This window comes from Paramormyrops kingsleyae, chromosome 12 (assembly GCF_048594095.1).
Source record: "Paramormyrops kingsleyae isolate MSU_618 chromosome 12, PKINGS_0.4, whole genome shotgun sequence".
NCBI lineage: Eukaryota > Metazoa > Chordata > Actinopteri > Osteoglossiformes > Mormyridae > Paramormyrops > Paramormyrops kingsleyae.
The window spans coordinates 28,644,939-28,665,494 of record NC_132808.1 but is presented as its reverse complement, the minus strand read 5'-3'; the positions used below and the strand labels follow the sequence as shown (position 1 = coordinate 28,665,494).

Genomic DNA, 20,556 nt, shown 5'->3' with positions numbered 1-20,556 from the left:
TTTTTCCCCTGTTTTAACCAGTAAATTAGGAAGTGCATTAAATCATTCATTAATCTCACCCACTACAGAAACCTCACTTCCTCATTAAAAGGAGTCCCAAGCTTTAAGTTACAGAATTATTGTAACTTATGTGCAGATATCTGACGTCAGATTGAAAGTCCACTTTCCAGCATAGCTTGAATAGCGAGGAACACCACTGACAAGCTGCCTTCTACCAGAAGATAATGAAGAATTTGTTATATAAGCACATTTTATTGGCACACATTATCTCAAAGCATACATAACACACATTAGCAAGAAACATATATTTCTGACGGTACTTCACAAGCTTGCACAAGAGCATTAACAGACCAAAGGAATTTTAAAATGTGCTCCTTTATTTCCAAATCATCACAGAAATACAATAGAAAAAAACAGCCGAGGTCATTTTCCTTTGCAAAAATACGGAGTGTAAATCAAACTGCATTGAAGACAAACAGAATAAGACACAATAAAACACAACAGCATCTCTATAAAGCTTCCCTCTAAGAAATATATTTAATGACCTTGGGATGACCTTTGATTATTTACACAGGATCAAACACGTCAACACTGGTCCTTAACAGATAATCAAATACAAAAGTTAACACAAAAAAGGAGAAGCTTGACTATTATTGGAGTCATTGGCACCACTTTAGATTCTTACTGTTAATTATTGTGACTTTCTCAGTACGATGGGGGGGCAGATGTGTACAAGTCCGACTCAAACTTATTGCCCTTCACAAAAAAATGACGTGTCCATATCAAACTGAGGTCAGGAAGAATTTCAGGCCTTAACGACGTACTCGTAACACTTCTTAATGCATTGCTTGGAAACATTATAATTAAACTTATTCAGGAAAACGAAGAGAAAAAATGTACAGTTTTAATAATAGAATAAAAAAGTCTTATGACAAATATCGACCAAAAATACCAACTCTTACGATTTAATCCTAAATCAAATTTTAATATAATCTAAATGTAGTTCTTAATCTTCACCTAAATCCTAACCTAAGTCTAACCTAAAATACCACTTACTAATTCCTAATTTGTAAATTTACTCAGGAAAATGTTTACATTGCTATTTAAATCAAGTCTGTTCAGTTGTGTAATAAGCCTTCATCTCCAATGTTTGTTGTTTAGAACAGGAGCATTTTCATTTCTTTTAGCTGCCAGTTTTTTACAGTTGAGTTATCGTATTTCTGGGGACAAACGTCATTAGGAAATAAATTTAGAAGAAATATATAAAATTAAATAACAATAATCAAATACTGTAAAAATGCAATTCAGGAAATCAGAGTTCTTTTTTTTTTTTTACTCCCCGCATGCAGGAGCGATTTGGAACAAAAAACCCCAAAGAAATGAAAGTGAAGAGTGGGAAGAGAAAATACAAACAAGTAGAAACTGAGCGTCTCGTGTTAGACGTTCCAACTGGGCTGAGTAAGAGAGCTGGCTTCCATGCAACCAGCTGTGGCCACACGGGGGCGCCAAGACAGCGCTTGCACAGATTGCATATCGACTTGATGGCAAGTCTTCCGGATTCTTCACTTCGCCAGTTGCTGCTGAAGGAGACTCTTTGCTGGGATACTGTACATACAGTTAATGTTGGTCTTCCACATTTTTCCAACATCCAGCTAAGAAATATTTGCATGCCTTTTTACAAAAAATGTGTATTTAGAGTCATTATATAAGCAATTACATATATATATATATATATAAACTCTCTATTCCCTTTCTTTGCTGTGGATTGAAATCAATGCCTGACGTTTGTGACGCAGCATGACATGGGCTGCAATGCCATGGTCAGAGAGCGCCGCCCAAGTGGTGACACCAGATTACTGTGGTGGTGGTGGCACTGTGACCTCAGGTTTAGTGTCCTGGCTGTTAGGAGGCTTGCTGTTCCACTGGCTGTTATTTCCCAGGGCCGGCGAGCCGCTAAAGTCGTCCTCGTCATCGATGCCATTGGTGGCGTCATACTGTGTGTTTTCCAGACGTGTGATGAGCCGCTCGTCCTCGTCCCCGAACTCGCCGCCCATCAGTGTCGGCTCCCCGACCACCATCACGTCCTGAAAAATCACCACGGGAGAGCGTAGCACCAAGACCCCCGCACGTCCTGAATAATCACCACGGGAGAGCGTAGCACCAAGACCCCCACACGTCCTGAATAATCACCACGGGAGAGCGTAGCACCAAGACCCCCACACATCCTGAATAATCACCACGGGAGAGCATAGCACCAAGACCCCCGCACATCCTGAATAATCACCACGGGAGAGCATAGCACCAAGACCCCCGCACATCCTGAATAATCACCACGGGAGAGCATAGCACCAAGACCCCCGCACGTCCTGAATAATCACCACGGGAGAGCATAGCACCAAGACCCCCACACATCCTGAATAATCACCACGGGAGAGCATAGCACCAAGACCCCCACACATCCTGAATAATCACCACGGGAGAGCATAGCACCAAGACCCCCACACGTCCTGAATAATCACCACGGGAGAGCGTAGCACCAAGACCCCCACACGTCCTGAATAATCACCACGGGAGAGCGTAGCACCAAGACCCCCGCACGTCCTGAATAATCACCACGGGAGAGCGTAGCACCAAGACCCCAACACGTCCTGAATAATCACCACGGGAGAGCGTAGCACCAAGACCCCCGCACGTCCTGAATAACCACGGGAGAGCGTAGCACCAAGACCCCCACACGTCCTGAATAATCACCACGGGAGAGCGTAGCACCAAGACCCCCACACGTCCTGAATAATCACCACGGGAGAGCGTAGCACCAAGACCCCCACACGTCCTGAATAATCACCACGGGAGAGCGTAGCACCAAGACCCCCGCACGTCCTGAATAACCACCACGGGAGAGCGTAGCACCAAGACCCCCGCACGTCCTGAATAATCACCACGGGAGAGCGTAGCACCAAGACCCCCACACGTCCTGAATAATCACCACGGGAGAGCATAGCACCAAGACCCCCACACATCCTGAATAATCACCACGGGAGAGCATAGCACCAAGACCCCCACACGTCCTGAATAATCACCACGGGAGAGCGTAGCACCAAGACCCCCACACGTCCTGAATAATCACCACGGGAGAGCGTAGCACCAAGACCCCCGCACGTCCTGAATAATCACCACGGGAGAGCGTAGCACCAAGACCCCAACACGTCCTGAATAATCACCACGGGAGAGCGTAGCACCAAGACCCCCGCACGTCCTGAATAACCACGGGAGAGCGTAGCACCAAGACCCCCACACGTCCTGAATAATCACCACGGGAGAGCGTAGCACCAAGACCCCCGCACGTCCTGAATAACCACGGGAGAGCGTAGCACCAAGACCCCCACACGTCCTGAATAATCACCACGGGAGAGCGTAGCACCAAGACCCCCGCACGTCCTGAATAACCACCACGGGAGAGCGTAGCACCAAGACCCCCGCACGTCCTGAATAATCACCACGGGAGAGCGTAGCACCAAGACCCCCACACGTCCTGAATAATCACCACGGGAGAGCGTAGCACCAAGACCCCCACACGTCCTGAATAATCACCACGGGAGAGCTTAGCACCAAGACCCCCGCACGTCCTGAATAACCACGGGAGAGCGTTGCACCAAGACCCCCGCACGTCCTGAATAATCACCACGGGAGAGCGTAGCACCAAGACCCCCGCACGTCCTGAATAATCACCACGGGAGAGCGTAGCACCAAGACCCACGCACGTCCTGAATAACCACGGGAGAGCGTAGCACCAAGACCACCACACGTCCTGAATAATCACCACGGGAGAGCGAAGCACCAAGACCCCCGCACGTCCTGAATAATCACCACAGGAGAGCGTAGCACCAAGACCCCCACACGTCCTGAATAATCACCACGGGAGAGCGTAGCACCAAGACCCCCGCACGTCCTGAATAATCACCACGGGAGAGCGTAGCACCAAGACCCCCGCACGTCCTGAATAATCACCACGGGAGAGCGTAGCACCAAGACCCCCGCACGTCCTGAATAATCACCACGGGAGAGCGAAGCACCAAGACCCCCGCACGTCCTGAATAATCACCACGGGAGAGCGTAGCACCAAGACCCCCGCACGTCCTGAATAATCACCACGGGAGAGCGTAGCACCAAGACCCCCGCACGTCCTGAATAATCACCACGGGAGAGCGTAGCACCAAGACCCCCGCACGTCCTGAATAATCACCACGGGAGAGCGTAGCACCAAGACCTCCGCACGTCCTGAATAATCATCACGGGAGAGCGTAGCACCAAGACCTCCGCATGTCCTGAATAATCACCACGGGAGAGCGTAGCACCAAGACCCACGCACGTCCTGAATAACCACGGGAGAGCGTAGCACCAAGACCCCCGCACGTCCTGAATAACCACGGGAGAGCGTAGCACCAAGACCCCCGCACGTCCTGAATAATCACCACGGGAGAGCGTAGCACCAAGACCCCCGCACTTCCTGAATAATCACCACGGGAGAGCGTAGCACCAAGACCCCTGCACGTCCTGAATAACCACCACGGGAGAGCGTAGCACCAAGACCCCCGCACTTCCTGAATAACCACGGGAGAGCGTAGCACCAAGACCCCCGCACGTCCTGAATAATCACCACGGGAGAGCGTAGCACCAAGACCCCCGCACGTCCTGAATAATCACCACGGGAGAGCGTAGCACCAAGACCCCCGCACTTCCTGAATAATCACCACGGGAGAGCGTAGCACCAAGACCCCCGCACTTCCTGAATAATCACCACGGGAGAGCGTAGCACCAAGACCCCCGCACTTCCATCATGGGACGACTTTCGAAACACTGTCAGACACTGACTATCAAACTATGCAGCAGAGAAGGAAATTTTAATATTATCTAAACTTAGTCCTTAACCTTCACCTAATCCTAACCGAACCCTACAGCTTACAAATCCCAAATGTGTAATTGTAATAAAGACAATGGAAAATCCAATAAATCGATTTACATTACTTACATCATGTCTGCTCAGGTTCATAATAAGCCTTCATGTCTAACGTTTGTTCTGCAGTATAAACAGGACCATTTTCATTTCTTTTAGCTGCCAGGTATCTCACAGTTCAATTTTCAGATTTTTTTCACATTTTCAGAGACAAATGTCATTTTAAGACAGAAGAAATATATAAAATGAAGTAACAGTAATCAGATACTGCAGAGCAGAACTGTGACAGTGCAAGTCAGGCAAAGAGTCTTTCCAAGCTTTGCTTGGCAACAGTGAAGTTCTGGCTGGTTCTTCATGGGTAGCAACTTCCAGTGCAGACCACAAGTCTGATAGTAAAAATGTACTAATAGTGACGGAGTGAGCTTGTAGTTGTGTGTTTATTTTATCTACCTCTTCCTTGTTTTGTCGACCTCGGTGTTCAGCTCTGTGTTTGCTTAGGGGTTTAGCGCTGTGTTCAGCCGACCCGGTGTTCTGATAAAACATCCTACCTATCGAGACGTGCTATCGAGCCTTTCTGTGCATGTGCAGTTCCACCGTCTTGGGATTAGGGTTGGGTTTTAGGGGTTAGGGTTAGGGTTAAGATAAGAGTTTTAGGGGTTTTTGGGGGGTTAGGGTAAGAGTTAGGGTTAGGGCTATCGATTAGCACTACGGTAGGATGTTTTGATAAAGTACGACGTTTTGTCAGAACACCGGCTCCTGGCACTTGTCGGCCCAGTGATGCCCAGTGCATGATGGGATTGCTGAAGCTGCAGCTTGGCATGGCTACGTGCGGAAGCAGTTTTGTTGTTTCATTGTGTAGCAACCGTTTGTGGCCAACAGGGGGCCCCACAAAATTGCACAGTTTTAGCGGAGGAAAACGCTGCCGCTGGCTATGCGGGACACACAGTGGTCATCCACCCCACCCCATCCTGGGAACTTACAGAGGAAGCTTGTTCTTCTGAAATGCCTATTTCAGAGCTGCCATTAATATATACTGAGATCCTCTACTTAATTATGCAAATTAATTTAGGTAAAGATTTGACTAACAATATTCGTGCTGAATCGGAAATTTGCATAGCTAATTAAGTCATTAACAAAAATCTACTGATTACCAACAAGCCCTGAATTTACCATCTGTTTGAGCTCGGTGCCTGTCACCCACCTCTGCACAAAAAAGCTAAACCTGAACGGTTTCCAGAAAAAAAAAAAATACTCCAATCTGCCTGACAGCTGTAATGCGCTGGGAAGCCGGATAATTAGCAGCCAATTAGGATGCCGCTTCCTACCACGCTCGTCTCATTAGCCATTTCACAGTCGCAGAATTTAAACAAACATGCCTACAAGCTACATCGCAACTGTGACGTGCAGCAAACATCAAGGAACAACAGAGAGTGTGCAGAGGAACAAAGGCTGCAGGAAATTTATGGGCTTTTTAACCTCTGGTCTTACCCTCTGATCAATCCTGCCGTTTTCAGGGTTATCAACACATTGCGCTCGTTGTAAAATATGGATGCGATGTTTCGGTGGAACCTGCGCCACTTTGAGGAACAGCGTGCTGTTCAGCGCATTCGCCAGCAGAGGTCACTGTTGAATGGGAGGTTCCCTGCACTCCGCACCCTGGTGAACCTTGCGGAGGGGCTCCCGCGTTGTTATTGCCGTCACGTACGCATGTGCCGGGTTGCAAAAGTACGACTTTCCCGACAACAAGCAGTGGGCGTGCTCGAACGCGTGTTCCAGTGTTTTCTTTCCGTAATGATGCGCATTCTATTCTGCTTGTAAGCAGCAACAAGCATTTAGATTCTTGTGCTTATCACAGCCAGATCTGTCTGTGGTTATACTTCATATATTTGTGCTGTGGCTTCTTGCTTCTTGTTGTTGGATTTAGGAAGGTGTGGGATTTGCCCTTGTTTTTTCCTCCTACTCATCGAAGCAGAACACAGATAAAATTTGATAACACCCTTCAGAAGGGACTGGTGTAAGTGAGCGATGTCATACAAAGCTGGGGGCAATGACGAGGCCGTACGTTTGGAGATGAGGGGAAGCCACACTGGACCGACTCAGAGCTGATCTGAGGAGAGTACAGGGCTTCTGTCTCGCTCAAGCCGCATCTCCTGCTGTGAAAGCTGATGCACAGCAGACAGGATGAATTCCTGTGCTGTTCGTTAGAGAACCATCACCCAAGGTTCTGTCAAGTGAACTGTGTCAGGGCGTGCAGACATCTAGCCATCCAGCGCAGCACCAGAGGCGGTGAAACACACTGACAAGAGGGCGGCTGTGAGGCTCAGCACGCTAATGCCTCTGCGCCGAGAACAAGATCCTTAAAGATTCCCTTAAAAAAAATAAACTGAAAGATGCCCAAAGGGTGACAGTTGAAAAAGTGACCCAGCACCCGAACCCCGAGGAGAGTTACCTCATGTTAGGGGTCAGCCGCTGAGACAGCATTGATTTTTACATCAGGTCACAACTGATATTTCTACCACCGAGGTCTAGGCAACCCTCACCACAACAATCTAAAGGGATGAATAGCCTTACAGCATATCTGAAACATACATTTGAGTTTGGGGAGAACTGCTCCTTTAAGCTAGAAGTCATGATTGTCCAGTAGGAATGCTCCTAACCCAAACTCTTATTGGAGGATCATGATTGTCCAGTAGGAATGCTCATAACCTAAGCTCTTATTGGATGATCATGATTGTCCAGTAGGAATGCTCCTAACCTAAGCTCTTATTGGATGATCATGATTGTCCAGTAGGAATGCTCCTAACCTAAGCTCTTATTGGATGATCATGACTGTCCAGTAGGAATGCTCATAACCTAAACTTTTATTGAATGATCATGACTTCTAGCTTAAGTTAACCCAGCTATCCAAGACATCCTGCTTCAGGAACACCCCCCAGGTCTGACCATGTATTACCACGGAGGAAGCCTACATACGCGTAAACAAACTGATAGGCAGTGTGCCCCAATGCTACTTTTTCATAAGACAAGTACTGATCAACCCGTTAGGAGACATAGGCAGCCATCTAGGGCACCATCTTCTGAGGGGGCGCTGACTTAGCCAGCCGATTTCACTTTGTCTCAGACAGGGGGCGCCGGCAGTGAAGCTGGCCTAGGGCACCATCTTCTGAGGGGGCGCTGACTTAGCCAGCCGATTTCACTTTGCCTCAGACAGGGGGTGCCAGTGCCACATGGGCTTGGGCGGGTACTTTATAGGAGACGGCCTTTTTCAGAGAGGGTAAGTGACTCGCCGTTGCACTTTCCTCTGCTCTGCTGGAGTTCTCCCTAAGTTAATCAAGGGCACGACGAACCTCACAGACACCTCACAAAACCCAGTGTCTTCTGGTCACCTTTGAACTCTACTTTCTATTTGCGGGTGTGTTCTGTGTGTATAGGATTTGCTATATCTGTGTGGACAAACTTAGAGTCAATGTTCCCGCATAGTACATCTAGAAAAACAAGCTGTGGAAAGGGATTTGGAGGTCACGCTCGTCCCGGGAGACTGAGTGAAGGTGCCCAGCCTGTGAGTCAGGTGTTCGTGTGCTGGGTGTGTGTGTCAATGTGTTAATGTCATGTGAGACACATACACTGGTGTGTGTGATGTGGGTGTCACTGATGAAACACCAATGAAACTGGGGAGAAGTTTTTTTTAATTATTCCTGTTAAAAAGGAGAGCTTAAATCAGTCGTGGGTCGGTTTCTGAATTCTCAGGGTTCTGTCCTCAGGTTTTGGCACGTCCCCCACATCATGGTCGGATCTAAGGGGTGGTCAAAATACACGACCACCCCTCTTTGCCCCCCGTCGGCCACCCCCATAAATATAACTGGCCCCTGACGGCTACACTCAATCAAAATTTTCTCTGGGCACTACTGGTCCCCATAAGTCAGGCATCTTATTTGTGTTTTTGTACAAAGTCTCTTAACACTTAACAATCCCTGTCTTTTAGTAGTCAAGCCTCACAAAGACAGGAACGCTAATGTGTGTGTGTGTCTGTGCCTGTGTGTTTGTGTGCCTTTGTGTGTGTGTGTCTCTGTCTGTGCGTTTGTGTGCCTTTGTGTGTGTGTGTGTCTGTGCATTTGTGTGCCTTTGTGTGTGTGTGTGTCTGTGCCTTTGTGTGTGTGTCTTTGTGTGTCTGTGCCTTTGTGTGTGTCTGTGCCTTTGTGTGCCTTTGTGTGTGTGTGTCTGTGTCTGTGCGTTTATGTGCCTTTGTGTGTGTCTGTGCCTTTGTGTGTGTCTGTGCATTTGTGTGTCTGTGAGTTTGTGTGTGTGTGTCTGTGCATTTGTGTGTGTGTGCCTTTGTGCGTGTCTGTGCGTTTGTGTGTGTGTCTGTGCATTTGTGTGTGTGTGCCTTTGTGCGTGTGTGTGTCTGTGCGTTTGTGTGTGTGTCTGTGAGTTTGTATGTGTGTCTGTGAGTTTGTGTGTGTGTCTGTGAGTTTGTGTGTGTGTCTGTGAGTTTGTGTGTGTGTCTGTGCCTTTGTGTGTGTGTGCCTGCGTGCTGCGGGAGGCTCGGACAGCGGAGGATGCTTACAGGTACCTGGCTGGACAGGCTGAATCCGCCCGCCGGGCTGCGCTTCTTGCCGCCACCGTGCCCTGCGCTGTTGTTGGAGGCGTTGCTCGCCGAGTTCTTCCTTTTCCGCCGCTTCGTCGTCGTCTGTCTCGTCGGCTCGGCTGCTGGATAAAAGGCGGGCGACGAAATGTGCCCCCTGGTCACTGACATAGCGGCCGTACTGACACGGAACACGGATTGGCTGCGCATTATGTATTCTGGACTATTATAAAAGAACTTCTCCAGACATGGACTTGTAACAAAACCCTCCATTTAAAAATTGTTCCATAAATGCACAGTAACAGACGAACTAACAACCTAAATACAATTTACCAACTGTTAACATCACAGCTTTAAGCCAGACTGAGTCGCGACACCTCATTGCTATCGATGTCTTGTTAAATGCAGGCCTACAATTGTCACCATGCTACGAGATGAGCCCACATTCATTTTCACTTGTGAGCAACGTTTGTGCTCCTTTTTGCTTAAATTGCACAGAACACGTCAGAAACAGATCTATAGGGTTCAGGTTCAATGAACATTTACGATACAAAAATGCATTTCGTTTGTCATCCCGTCGGAGATGATGTGACCATCAGATAGGAGGATTGCGGAGTGAAACTGTACCTTTTTTGTTATTTGTGGGGAAAATCTCCGTTTTGAAGTTCTGTGGGTGTCCTGCTGAAATCGGAGCCGAAGGGACCGTATTTACTCATCAAATTATCTTAAGGAAATGCAACAAAAATACATATGAATCACTATGAATGAATAACCATATATTAATTCTTACATTACAGAAAGGTATTTCACAACATCGTTTTGCAATACTAGTAGATCTCGTTATGAATTGCAATTATTTGCAAGACCAACAACATGTTTTATTTTTACTCTTTACTCTTATTCTAACTCTTTTCTTTTTATTGCTGCATTTTAACTGAACAAATATAAATTTATATACACAGAACCTAACAGGGCTGTGCAGCAACATTCTGAGGGGGGGGGGGTACTGGAGAGAGGAGAGGTCCCCCTCTGTAACTCCGGACTGAAAAAAGGAGGCACTTTTATCAGGCCTCCTCATTGCCGAGCTTGAATTTCTGTTTTAGAGGGTAGTTTGGGAAAACTCATTAATATTCATGAGTGAAGCTACCTGACTGGCCGGCGAATGTGCTTCCATCGACGTATGCTACCTGTTTTTTGTGTGGTTTGGGAAAACTCATTAATATTCATGACAGAAGCAACCTGATTGGCCGGTGAACTCTGTCTACGGCATTCAATGGCCAATCAGGTAACGGTTCTCTCATGAATATATATGACTTGTCCCAAATCACCGTGTGAAATGAAAATTCGTGCACATCCCTACAACCTAAAACAATGATTCTCAACCCATGGGTTGCGACCCAATGTTTTGAAAGGGTCACGAGGCAGACATGTAAGTGTAAGCATTTTAAAACCAGCAAGTTCCCATGCTGATCCATGATCAGATTTCCCAGCCCCAAACCTAGAATTAACCTATATAAACAGGTCTGGGGTCTGCAACTGCTTAGCGCAAAACTAGTGAACACGAACGACGATGCTTAATTTAAAATTTACTGGCCCATCCAATCTGATGTGTGCGATAGGCAGTGATTGGCGTAAATTGCACTGCCTGCTTGATCACAGCGTTAATGTAAACCTATACTGGATATAGGCTCGCGACCAAGCTGGCATGGTAAACATTGTTTTCATTCGGAATAAGGTCACGTGATCACAGGGAAAATATTCTGCTTAAAAATGATCAAAGATGATCCATTAAGAAGAGCCTGAACCCACAATGCAATTTTATAGCCACTAGATCATCCTTTGTACTGGAGGTAATTTTGATGTTTGTCCTTTTTATTTATCCTATCAAGCCTCTTGACTTTTAACTGATATTGTACAAAATAGACATACAAAAATAGACAGTGCAGCGGGAACAAGATGCATTGTCTTGTCGAGACTAAGTCTTTAATTATTAATTATGTGCCCCGGCACTCAAAAATCTCCCCGGCGCCGGGATGAGAAATAACCTTCAGTGAGAACGGTACGCTGAAACTCCCACGCGACGAAGAGCGCTTCGTTGGCACAGAAACATCGCTCCCGAATCCACATCACTTACGAAAGACTGACTTCGTAATCTGATTTTGAGCGGCTGTTTCATGAAGTTTTCAAACGGTTTTGGTTTCGAACCTGGATTTCCATGCTACACCGGCCTGCATGCCAAACACATGAAACAAGCAGTATTTCATACCCTCGTTCTGTATGCTATTATTTATCTAATAAACAAACAGATATACGCTTTATTTGACAGACGTATGCGGTGAAATGTAACCTCGGGCATATGCTAGATGCACAGTGATTTATAAGCTTCCTCCACCCATCTGGGTGCAGTTACCATTTATTCTAACATGTACAGGTGGGCGGGGCTTCTTTGGACGTACGCCGGATGCTGCTTACGTGTGACGTCAGTACATTACTCATCTTAAACAGTAAGTTTTACTTTTAAATGGGACTCATTTGTTCTGCATGTGATTTTAACTTTATTGTATTTTTTTATTGTATATATATATATATATATATATATATATATATATATATATATATATTAGGGATGGCACGGTTCATGAAAAAAAACCGAACCGTTCGGTTAGCTTGTCTCGGTTCGGAGCATGCATGCGTCGCACGGTTCGACGGTTCATGACATGCGCAATGTAGCCTCGTGCCCCGTATGTGACGTCAGTGTGTTTCCCTTTCGCGCGAAAGAATAGGCTATATGCACAGAGCGTTGTGACGTAGTTCCGGTAAAAGTTCAGCCAGCTAAGTAATTTCCGGTAGCCTTTCGTTTGCTGCGTTTAGCTCGTGTTTTCGGCGTTACCACCGTCTCTGAAGAAAACGTTTAAATTTCAGCCAACCGATAGCACAACATCTGAACACTGTTGTGCGCCTTTGTTGTGTGACTTTATTTAATGTGCGGTTAGGCACTTTGTTAAAGAAAATTAAGTTATCTGTGACAAAGCACTCCAGTGAGTGTCATGCCTCGATCGTCCGCTCTTTCCGTGTGCCACGCCCCCTCGTTAAACCTGTGTGGATTCCCCGTGTTTACCAGCTGTTCCTGATTGTTGTCAAATTTGTCATTACTCCATTGTATTTAGTCCGCGTTTCCGTTTCTTTACATACGCTAACACAAGCGAGCACATGCTAATGCACAGTAACATACACCAGCATACAACCATACACCGCCATGAGCAGAAGAGGGTCTCTGGGATCACTGGGCCCTGAAATACCTGGTGGAGCCACCATCCTTTGCCACTTCTGGAACAGGCAGGTCTTCAGGCAGTCCCGGGGGCTGAGGTTGTAGGTTTTGTGCCTGGACATCAGCTCCTGCATGGGCTCCAGGATCACACACAACTGAAAACACACAGACATGGCGTGTGGCTCGTAACTCACCAGACGGCGGGTATTAATAGCACATGAATTCGGTGCTGCCCTTGGCCAGCCGTCCTCGCAACTCAACCTGATGAAAAACTCACTCCTAAATATCAATAAATACATATAAACAAGAAATGTAAAAAGCCTTCCTGCAAATTAGACTGCGATTCTGAGGAATGTATGATTTCACTGACAATTTAGGTCAGTGTTGAGTACTGTCTGGCCGGGATCAAAAACGTTGACCAGCTGTGGTTCCCTGAGGACCGAATCAGGAAACACAGATTCAGGTAAATGTCAAATTAGGAGACGGAGTTAAATTCTAATGCTAATCTAAGTCTAATGCTGCTGCAACAATGTGGCCTGTCCGTCATCCTGAGCAGCGCGTCAATCTCCACACACGCTACCCTGAATGTGGCATTTGGTACCTGAACATTTCGGGTGAATACTCTCCGACCGAGAGGTCTGGATAGAATTTAACCCAACTAACCTAATCGCTGTTGAAGGTACATCATTCAATTCATTTCAAGGCCCGTATATTACAAGTCTGAAGCTGGGGTGGGGAATCTGGAAAAAAAAAACCCAAAGAGGTATTTCGTTTTAATAATTCAATTTTGAGGAAAAGTATATGGGGGAGATTTACTTGAAGGCCTGGGAGGGGATGTGCAGAATTCACAAGGCAGCCGTGGGAAATTGAGTGTAAGGCCGGCATTGAGCGGAAACAGTCGCCATAAATATTTAATCTGAAAATGAAAACAAAGTCATCAGCTAGACGCTGCTTCTGGCGAGTGGTTAGGAAGCGGCCCCTTTGAATCGTATCAGCGGTACAAGAGGCAGCCTGAGCATGTGCGTGTGACACGGCAGCGACCCCCCCCCCCCCCAGGCGGGGGCCTAGTCAATCGCTGCTCAACAGGGCCGGGTTTTTCATTTATGGGGCCCCATTCAAAACATCACTGTGGGACCCAGGGGCGGATTAACGCACAGGCTAGATATGGCTTAAGCCTAGGGGCCCCACGTGTGCCAGCCTGCAAGGGGGCCCCCATTGGCGCGGAGGGGGGCGGGGTTGGGGGGCCCACAGACTACTGTAGCCTAGGGGCCTCTGTACACCTTAATCCGCCCCTGGTGGGACCCCTCTCTCCCTAGTGTAGTGACTGTTGGTGGCCTACAGGGGGCCCCCAAACAACAACAACAATAATAATAATAATAATAATACACCAAGCTTGGCAGTCACCTACAGCCCACTGTCCACAAACTATCATCATAAACTGGTTCTTCTTACATTTCTGGTCCACAAAGAAATCTTTTTCATTGACTTTCCATTCCCTTCTTCGAATGTTAATTGTATCAGGTTTCTGCCCTTTACAGTGAAGACTAATTGGAGGTATTTTTCCAGCATAAACGTGCTGCATGCGGTTCCTCTAGTCACATCTAAAATCTTGGGCCACCGTCCATGTTTTCTTACACACCATGGTCACATTTTCAAACCTGCAGTAGGTGACACGGTTATTACTGATGCAATATGTGGTTATTATGCATTTTATTATGGGCGGGGAAAAGAGGAGTGATGAATGATGAAATGCAATTAAATGAAATGCTGAAATGAAATCAGGTACATCAGACTGAATGGGAGACTGCTTTGATTTTCTTGAGCTATATGCTGATTGACTGTGGCTCACTTGCCATTTTTTTCTTGAAGAATTAATTTCAATTTAATTTCATATTTTCTGTTTGCCAGGTTGTTCTCCTGGTTTATTTTGCCTGTAAAACAGCCCCTTTAATCACACCACCCCTTCAGTTGCTGCTACAGGCCATAAATTCATTAATCAAAACTGTCAATAACCTACTAATTTCAAAATGACACTATATAAAACATGACACAGCTAATGTATTGACATGTATTTACACATCTCTTAATTGAGAGCAATTACACCTAATTACACAGCTGGTAATTACACCTAATTACACAGCTTGATACACCCCAAAGAAGTGTAGCACTCATAGCCCATGGCAGTGCCTGACTTTAGCTCCGCCTCTGCCCTGAACCCTGCTGCCAATCCATCGCTGTCCCTTTAGCTCCGCCTCTGCCCTGAACCCTGCTGCCAATCCATCACTGTCCCTTTAGCTCCGCCTCTGCCCTGAACCCTGCTGCCAATCCATCGCTGTCCCTTTAGCTCCGCCTCTGCCCTGAACCCTGCTGCCAATCCATCACTGTCCCTTTAGCTCCGCCTCTGCCCTGAACCCTGCTGCCAATCCATCGCTGTCCCTTTAGCTCCGCCTCTGCCCTGAACCCTGCTGCCAATCCATCGCTGTCCCTTTAGCTCCGCCTCTGCCCTGAACCCTGCTGCCAATCCATCGCTGTCCCTTTAGCTCCGCCTCTGCCCTGAACCCTGCTGCCAATCCATCGCTGTCCCTTTAGCTCCGCCTCTGCCCTGAACCCTGCTGCCAATCCATCGCTGTCCCTTTAGCTCCGCCTCTGCCCTGAACCCTGCTGCCAATCCATCGCTGTCCCTTTAGCTCCGCCTCTGCCCTGAACCCTGCTGCCAATCCATCGCTGTCCCTTTAGCTCCGCCTCTGCCCTGAACCCTGCTGCCAATCCATCGCTGTCCCTTTAGCTCCGCCTCTGCCCTGAACCCTGCTGCCAATCCATCGCTGTCCCTTTAGCTCCGCCTCTGCCCTGAACCCTGCTGCCAATCCATCGCTGTCCCTACTGCCTGAACACCCATCAATAAACCAATTAAAGATTCGCGTGCGTATCAGGCAGCTGAGACCATAATGACGCGTATGTATATTTGTAGTTAACATACATATTGCACCCCTATGCCCACCCCCCCCCCCCCCTCGTCTCACACGGTCCTGTCCTGTAAAATCCCTCCCCTTGTCACTTGCTGTATGTCACACTGTGGTCCTGGGGGAAACATTATTTCGTGCCACTATACATTTATATATGGAGGGTAGGATAATAAAGCCCACTTGACTAATGAAGTTAATGTGACCCAGTATTTATTAATAGGTACGAGACACCTGGGGGGTATTTCATGAAGCAGGATTTCTTGCTTAGCCAGATAACTTGTTGGATTTAAGGTAGTCTGGGCTAAATGGACTATATCTTCGTCCACTTAAATGTAGCTCAGACTACCTTAAATCTGACAAGTTATCTGGCTAAGCAAGAAATCCTGCTTCACTTAGCCATGGAGGACGGCAGGCCTTCAGGACGGCCTTCCAGGCTGCCCCAGTGCAGAGCATCGGACTCCTACCCTGAGGTAGTTGAGGGTGAGGTTCGTCAGGCCCATCCTGGTGATGTTTGTCGACAACTGCTCCAGAACCTGAGAGTCTTGTGCCTGAAAGAGGGGGAAGGAGTGCGGATTGTAGCAGGATCATGTCGGCCTCCCCGAGATCCACGCATCGAAGCTGCTGGGATGTTAATCACCAGTAACCCCACCCATTACCGTTTGATAGTTTTATGCTTCGCAGATACAGGCAGTACAATTATTACGTTCCCTTTTAAGAGGATTTAACATTTGAAACGTAATCAAATTCAATTTGAATGTGAAATATTTATGAATAATGAAAGAATTATTTTGTATTTTCTAAAGAATCAGGTGATAGATTAGAATGAGTCTGGGGCTGTAAGACATGCATTTCATATACTCTTACGCTTGTAAGTGTTGCCATTTTAGTCTACAACATTTAACACATAATTTATATAAAAATGTCAGAATGTTTTGTGATATAGGCACATGCAAAGAGTGTGACAGAGTGCGGCCCCCCTCCATGCGGAGTGGTATGACACTGGGCAGAGAGGAAGGGGCCGGATTTCATGCTGGGGAGGGAACACAGCCCAGCTTAATAATCTCAGCAGAGGACAGGTCTGTCATCAGCACTGGGGGGGGGGGGGGGGGCAAAAAAAGATGGCAGATCAGGCCTGGGGTCGCTGGAGGGGGGAGGACAGTGTTTCAGGGTTTTGGGTGTGTTTACTGGGGGACACAAACCTTAGAGAGTGCAGCCTGTCATCTCACCATCTCACATGTACGTTTGCTGAAAATGTACCTCAGTGTTTAATCCAAATGCTGCACAACACACATTCAACCCTAAAGACACACATCCATCTTTTAACTGCTTATCGTGGTCAAGGTCATTTGGAGGTAACCCAGACCGAGATAGCAGCTCATCACAGGCACAAACATACACACGGGTTTGTAATTATGTCTTTGTGGGCACTCTCCATTCATTTCTATGGGGAAAACTCTAATTCCAACATAATGACCTTAACCCCTACCCAAAATGGTCCCCACAATGTCAAAATAATGGGTTTTTATAACACTGTGGGAAAAATTTGGTCCCCACAATATAAACCAAATCCACGCAAACATACACAGACACACAGATCTACACACAGACATAGACAACCAGACACACAGACAGACACAGACACAAACAGACAGAAAAACAGACACACACACACGCACAGACACACAGACAGACACAGACACAAACAGACAGAAAAACAGACACACACACACGCACAGACACAGACACACACACACACACAGACACACACACACAGACAAAGACACACACAGACAGACAGACAAAGATACACACGCACACACACACACACAGACAAAGACACAGACAGACAGACAGACAAAGACACACACGTACGCACACACACACAGACAAAGACACAGACAGACACACACACACACGCGCGCACACACACACACACACAAAGACACAGACAGACAGACACACACACACGCACGCACGCACACACACACACAAAGACACACACGCACACACACAGACACACACACATGCACACACAAACAGACAGACATACAAAGACACACACAGACAGACAGACAAAGACACACACACACACACACAGACAGACAGACACACACACAGACAAAGACACACACAGACAGACAGACACACACACACGCATGCACGCACACACACACACACACACACACACAGTTGCAGCTGGTTCCCAGCCCCCAGTCCTGGAGGCTAAGGGGCAGTAGAGCTTGTCACTGAGCCGCCCAAACACACATCAGCTCAAGAATAAACTAAATGCTATTTGTTTTTATCATTTAGAGATGAAAGTCACCAATCCTGAACACATAAGCCCAAATGTTTTTCTTTAACAGTATCATTCAATATAATTTGTTAAAAATACATAACATACTGAACCAAAGGAATGAATATAGTTAGCCTAGCAACAAATCAAACAAGCTAACATGCATTTAAATGCTATTACATCTAGCAGCATAGCTCTCTGTTACACTAATAAGATGCTACCTGTAACTTCGTCATATGAGTAAAGCATTAGAATCCAGCCAGATGTCGAGCAACAAACCAGACATTGTGTGAGATGGTGAATCAGGAGCCCTGGCTGGGAGCTGAGCAGATGACCGTCAGACGGAGCTGTAATTTCATATGTGTGCTTACAGATTACCGGCTTCCTCCCTCCAAGCTTTGCTTTAACATGCAATAACACTGCAGCTGAATAACATAACGACTTTCAATTTACAAGGCGATTTATATGTTTAAAGTTGGTCGTCCAGCTCCATCTTAATTAAGGGACTTCGTAAATCCTTCCACTCGCGAGGACTAAGAAGATTCCAGAGAGATTAAGAGGAATCCCTCTTTGTTTTCGAAAGCCTAGTCTCCCTCCAAATTCCAGCAGCGCTCAGCTACTTTTAATGTTGCAAGAAAGATGAAACTGTATCTGAACATCAATACTCCTTAAAAAAGCACAAGGCAGTTAAAACAGCAATATCGTTTCTACAGTCCAAAAAAAAAAAAACACCACTTACATGCATGGCTAAAATGCTTCGGGGAAGCAGCTCCCTAAACTGCCTCACTGTGAAATGCCAGGTCTTGATTCTCATGAGGTCATCAAAGGCGAATTCGAGCATCAAACGTCCTTCTGTGCAGACCTGTTGGCAGAGGGAAGGGCGAGAAAAGAAGAGGACCTGATCTTCTGTGAAGAACAAACTCACAATCTTCTTCAATGGCTTCAGCATGACAACAGTCTCCAACATGACAACCTAAACAGCCAGACAACGCGTCAAGATCATCAATGTTCATCTCCAACGTGGCATTCGGGATGATGTCAGAGGCTACACACCATTGCTGTGTTTATTCTTCACATTTGTCTTTGATACTTGGTTCTACAGACAGAATAATCTATGAATTTGTACACTGCTGTAAATACAGTTGATGAGTTAATATTCCCCATCTTTAGTTTCAGGTTAAGGTCCAGGGGTGAACTTGGAGTCAAACTGCATAGATGGTCATAAAATATGAAGGTGGCAAAATGCACAATTCTAGGGTCATTATAGTAATAAGCAAGCAACAAAAATACATCAGAGTTGTGCTACATCTGCCAGTGAAATCCGTGCAGTGCTACATCTGCCAGTGAAATCCGTGCAGTGCTACATCTGCCAGTGAAGGCTGTGCAGTGATAGGTCCATTTTACGTCCTCGTTTTCATGCTGAGGTCTTTAGCGGGATCTTGTTCCTGTATTAAATATATCAAATCAAAGCTCCTCTTTACATGCATCTCTAAATAATTGTTATATTACATGTCATTCTCATATGAAGCAGAACCAGAATATGGAAGCCATTGAAACGTAATGTCTGGTCTCTATATTCAAAATGCCCATTGTTATATAAAAAATCGAACTAAAAGGAGTTGACATAAATCGTGCCTCTTTTGCAAGACAATGAGTCCTAAATTCAAAGGACTTTCCAAATAAGAAAACATTTAGCTATTTTACTAAATTCATGTTATGGTACTCTGGGTGCTGACATTTTGTCGCTATGGCGACCGAAATCAGCTGATTAGTTGGCATGGCAACAGAAAAGATGTAATCCCAGCAGACACACTCTAATCAATGCCCTCAGCACAGACGCTCTCTGGAGGATCAACAAGACAGGGGATGGCAGAGACACAGTTTGGCGTGGGGGGATTACTACACCCTGGTGGAAAAGTAAAAAAGGCTTCTGTCCCCCTCTAACTAGCAAATATATCATTCATCCCATTCCAGGACCTGGGATTTCTTTAGTAGAACCGTTCAGATTAAGGTGCTTGGCAGAAAGGGAGGACACAGCCTTCCCCAGGAACGACAAGCGCGCCTCATTCTGTGTGATGTTCTGGGGACCAACTGCTGCAGTCACAACACCAGTCACCAAAACAAGCTGACTGAACAAGCTGCGATATATTTTCAGATATTACATATTTATAGTAGGACTGAGAGCACATAATTAGGACTACAAACTAAACTGTGGGAATTAACTGACAAATTTCATTGATCACTCTCAAAAAAGTAAAACCACTCAAAACTATATAAATTTACCATGCTAATCCTATTAAAGGTAATCTTATTCTTAATCTCACACATATATGGGTACACACACACAGACACACACACACAATGTAACAGACATACTGACAGCCTAAAGCAGGGCAAACCACACACAGAACATCGTATCCTTAATGTGACTCGTTGCTATTTACCGTCTCCCGTCATATAATATCCAGCACTTATGCTGATGAATTCACAAAAACC

The 20,556-nt window shown here is 46.3% G+C and overlaps 1 protein-coding gene across 5 annotated transcripts in view; it reads right to left on the bottom strand.

Annotated features, from left to right (window-relative positions):
• Positions 1 to 356: 356 nt before the first annotated feature.
• Positions 357 to 20,556, bottom strand: part of LOC111833728 (LIM domain-binding protein 2-like) — a 60,831-nt gene continuing 40,631 nt past the window's right edge. For 2 of the 5 annotated variants that reach the window (XM_023792291.2, XM_023792325.2), the window contains exons 4-9: positions 18,800 to 18,922; positions 16,232 to 16,315; positions 12,836 to 12,959; positions 10,164 to 10,217; positions 9,519 to 9,661; positions 357 to 2,084 (exon numbers count right to left, since the gene is read on the bottom strand). In XM_023792291.2, coding sequence (XP_023648059.1) covers positions 1,854 to 2,084; positions 9,519 to 9,661; positions 10,164 to 10,217; positions 12,836 to 12,959; positions 16,232 to 16,315; positions 18,800 to 18,922 — 759 coding nt within the window. In that variant the 3' untranslated portion in view covers positions 357 to 1,853. The remainder of the gene's footprint in view (positions 2,085 to 9,518; positions 9,662 to 10,163; positions 10,218 to 12,835; positions 12,960 to 16,231; positions 16,316 to 18,799; positions 18,923 to 20,556) is intronic. The other 3 variants (XM_023792305.2, XM_023792297.2, XM_023792316.2) reach the window with 3 other exon arrangements.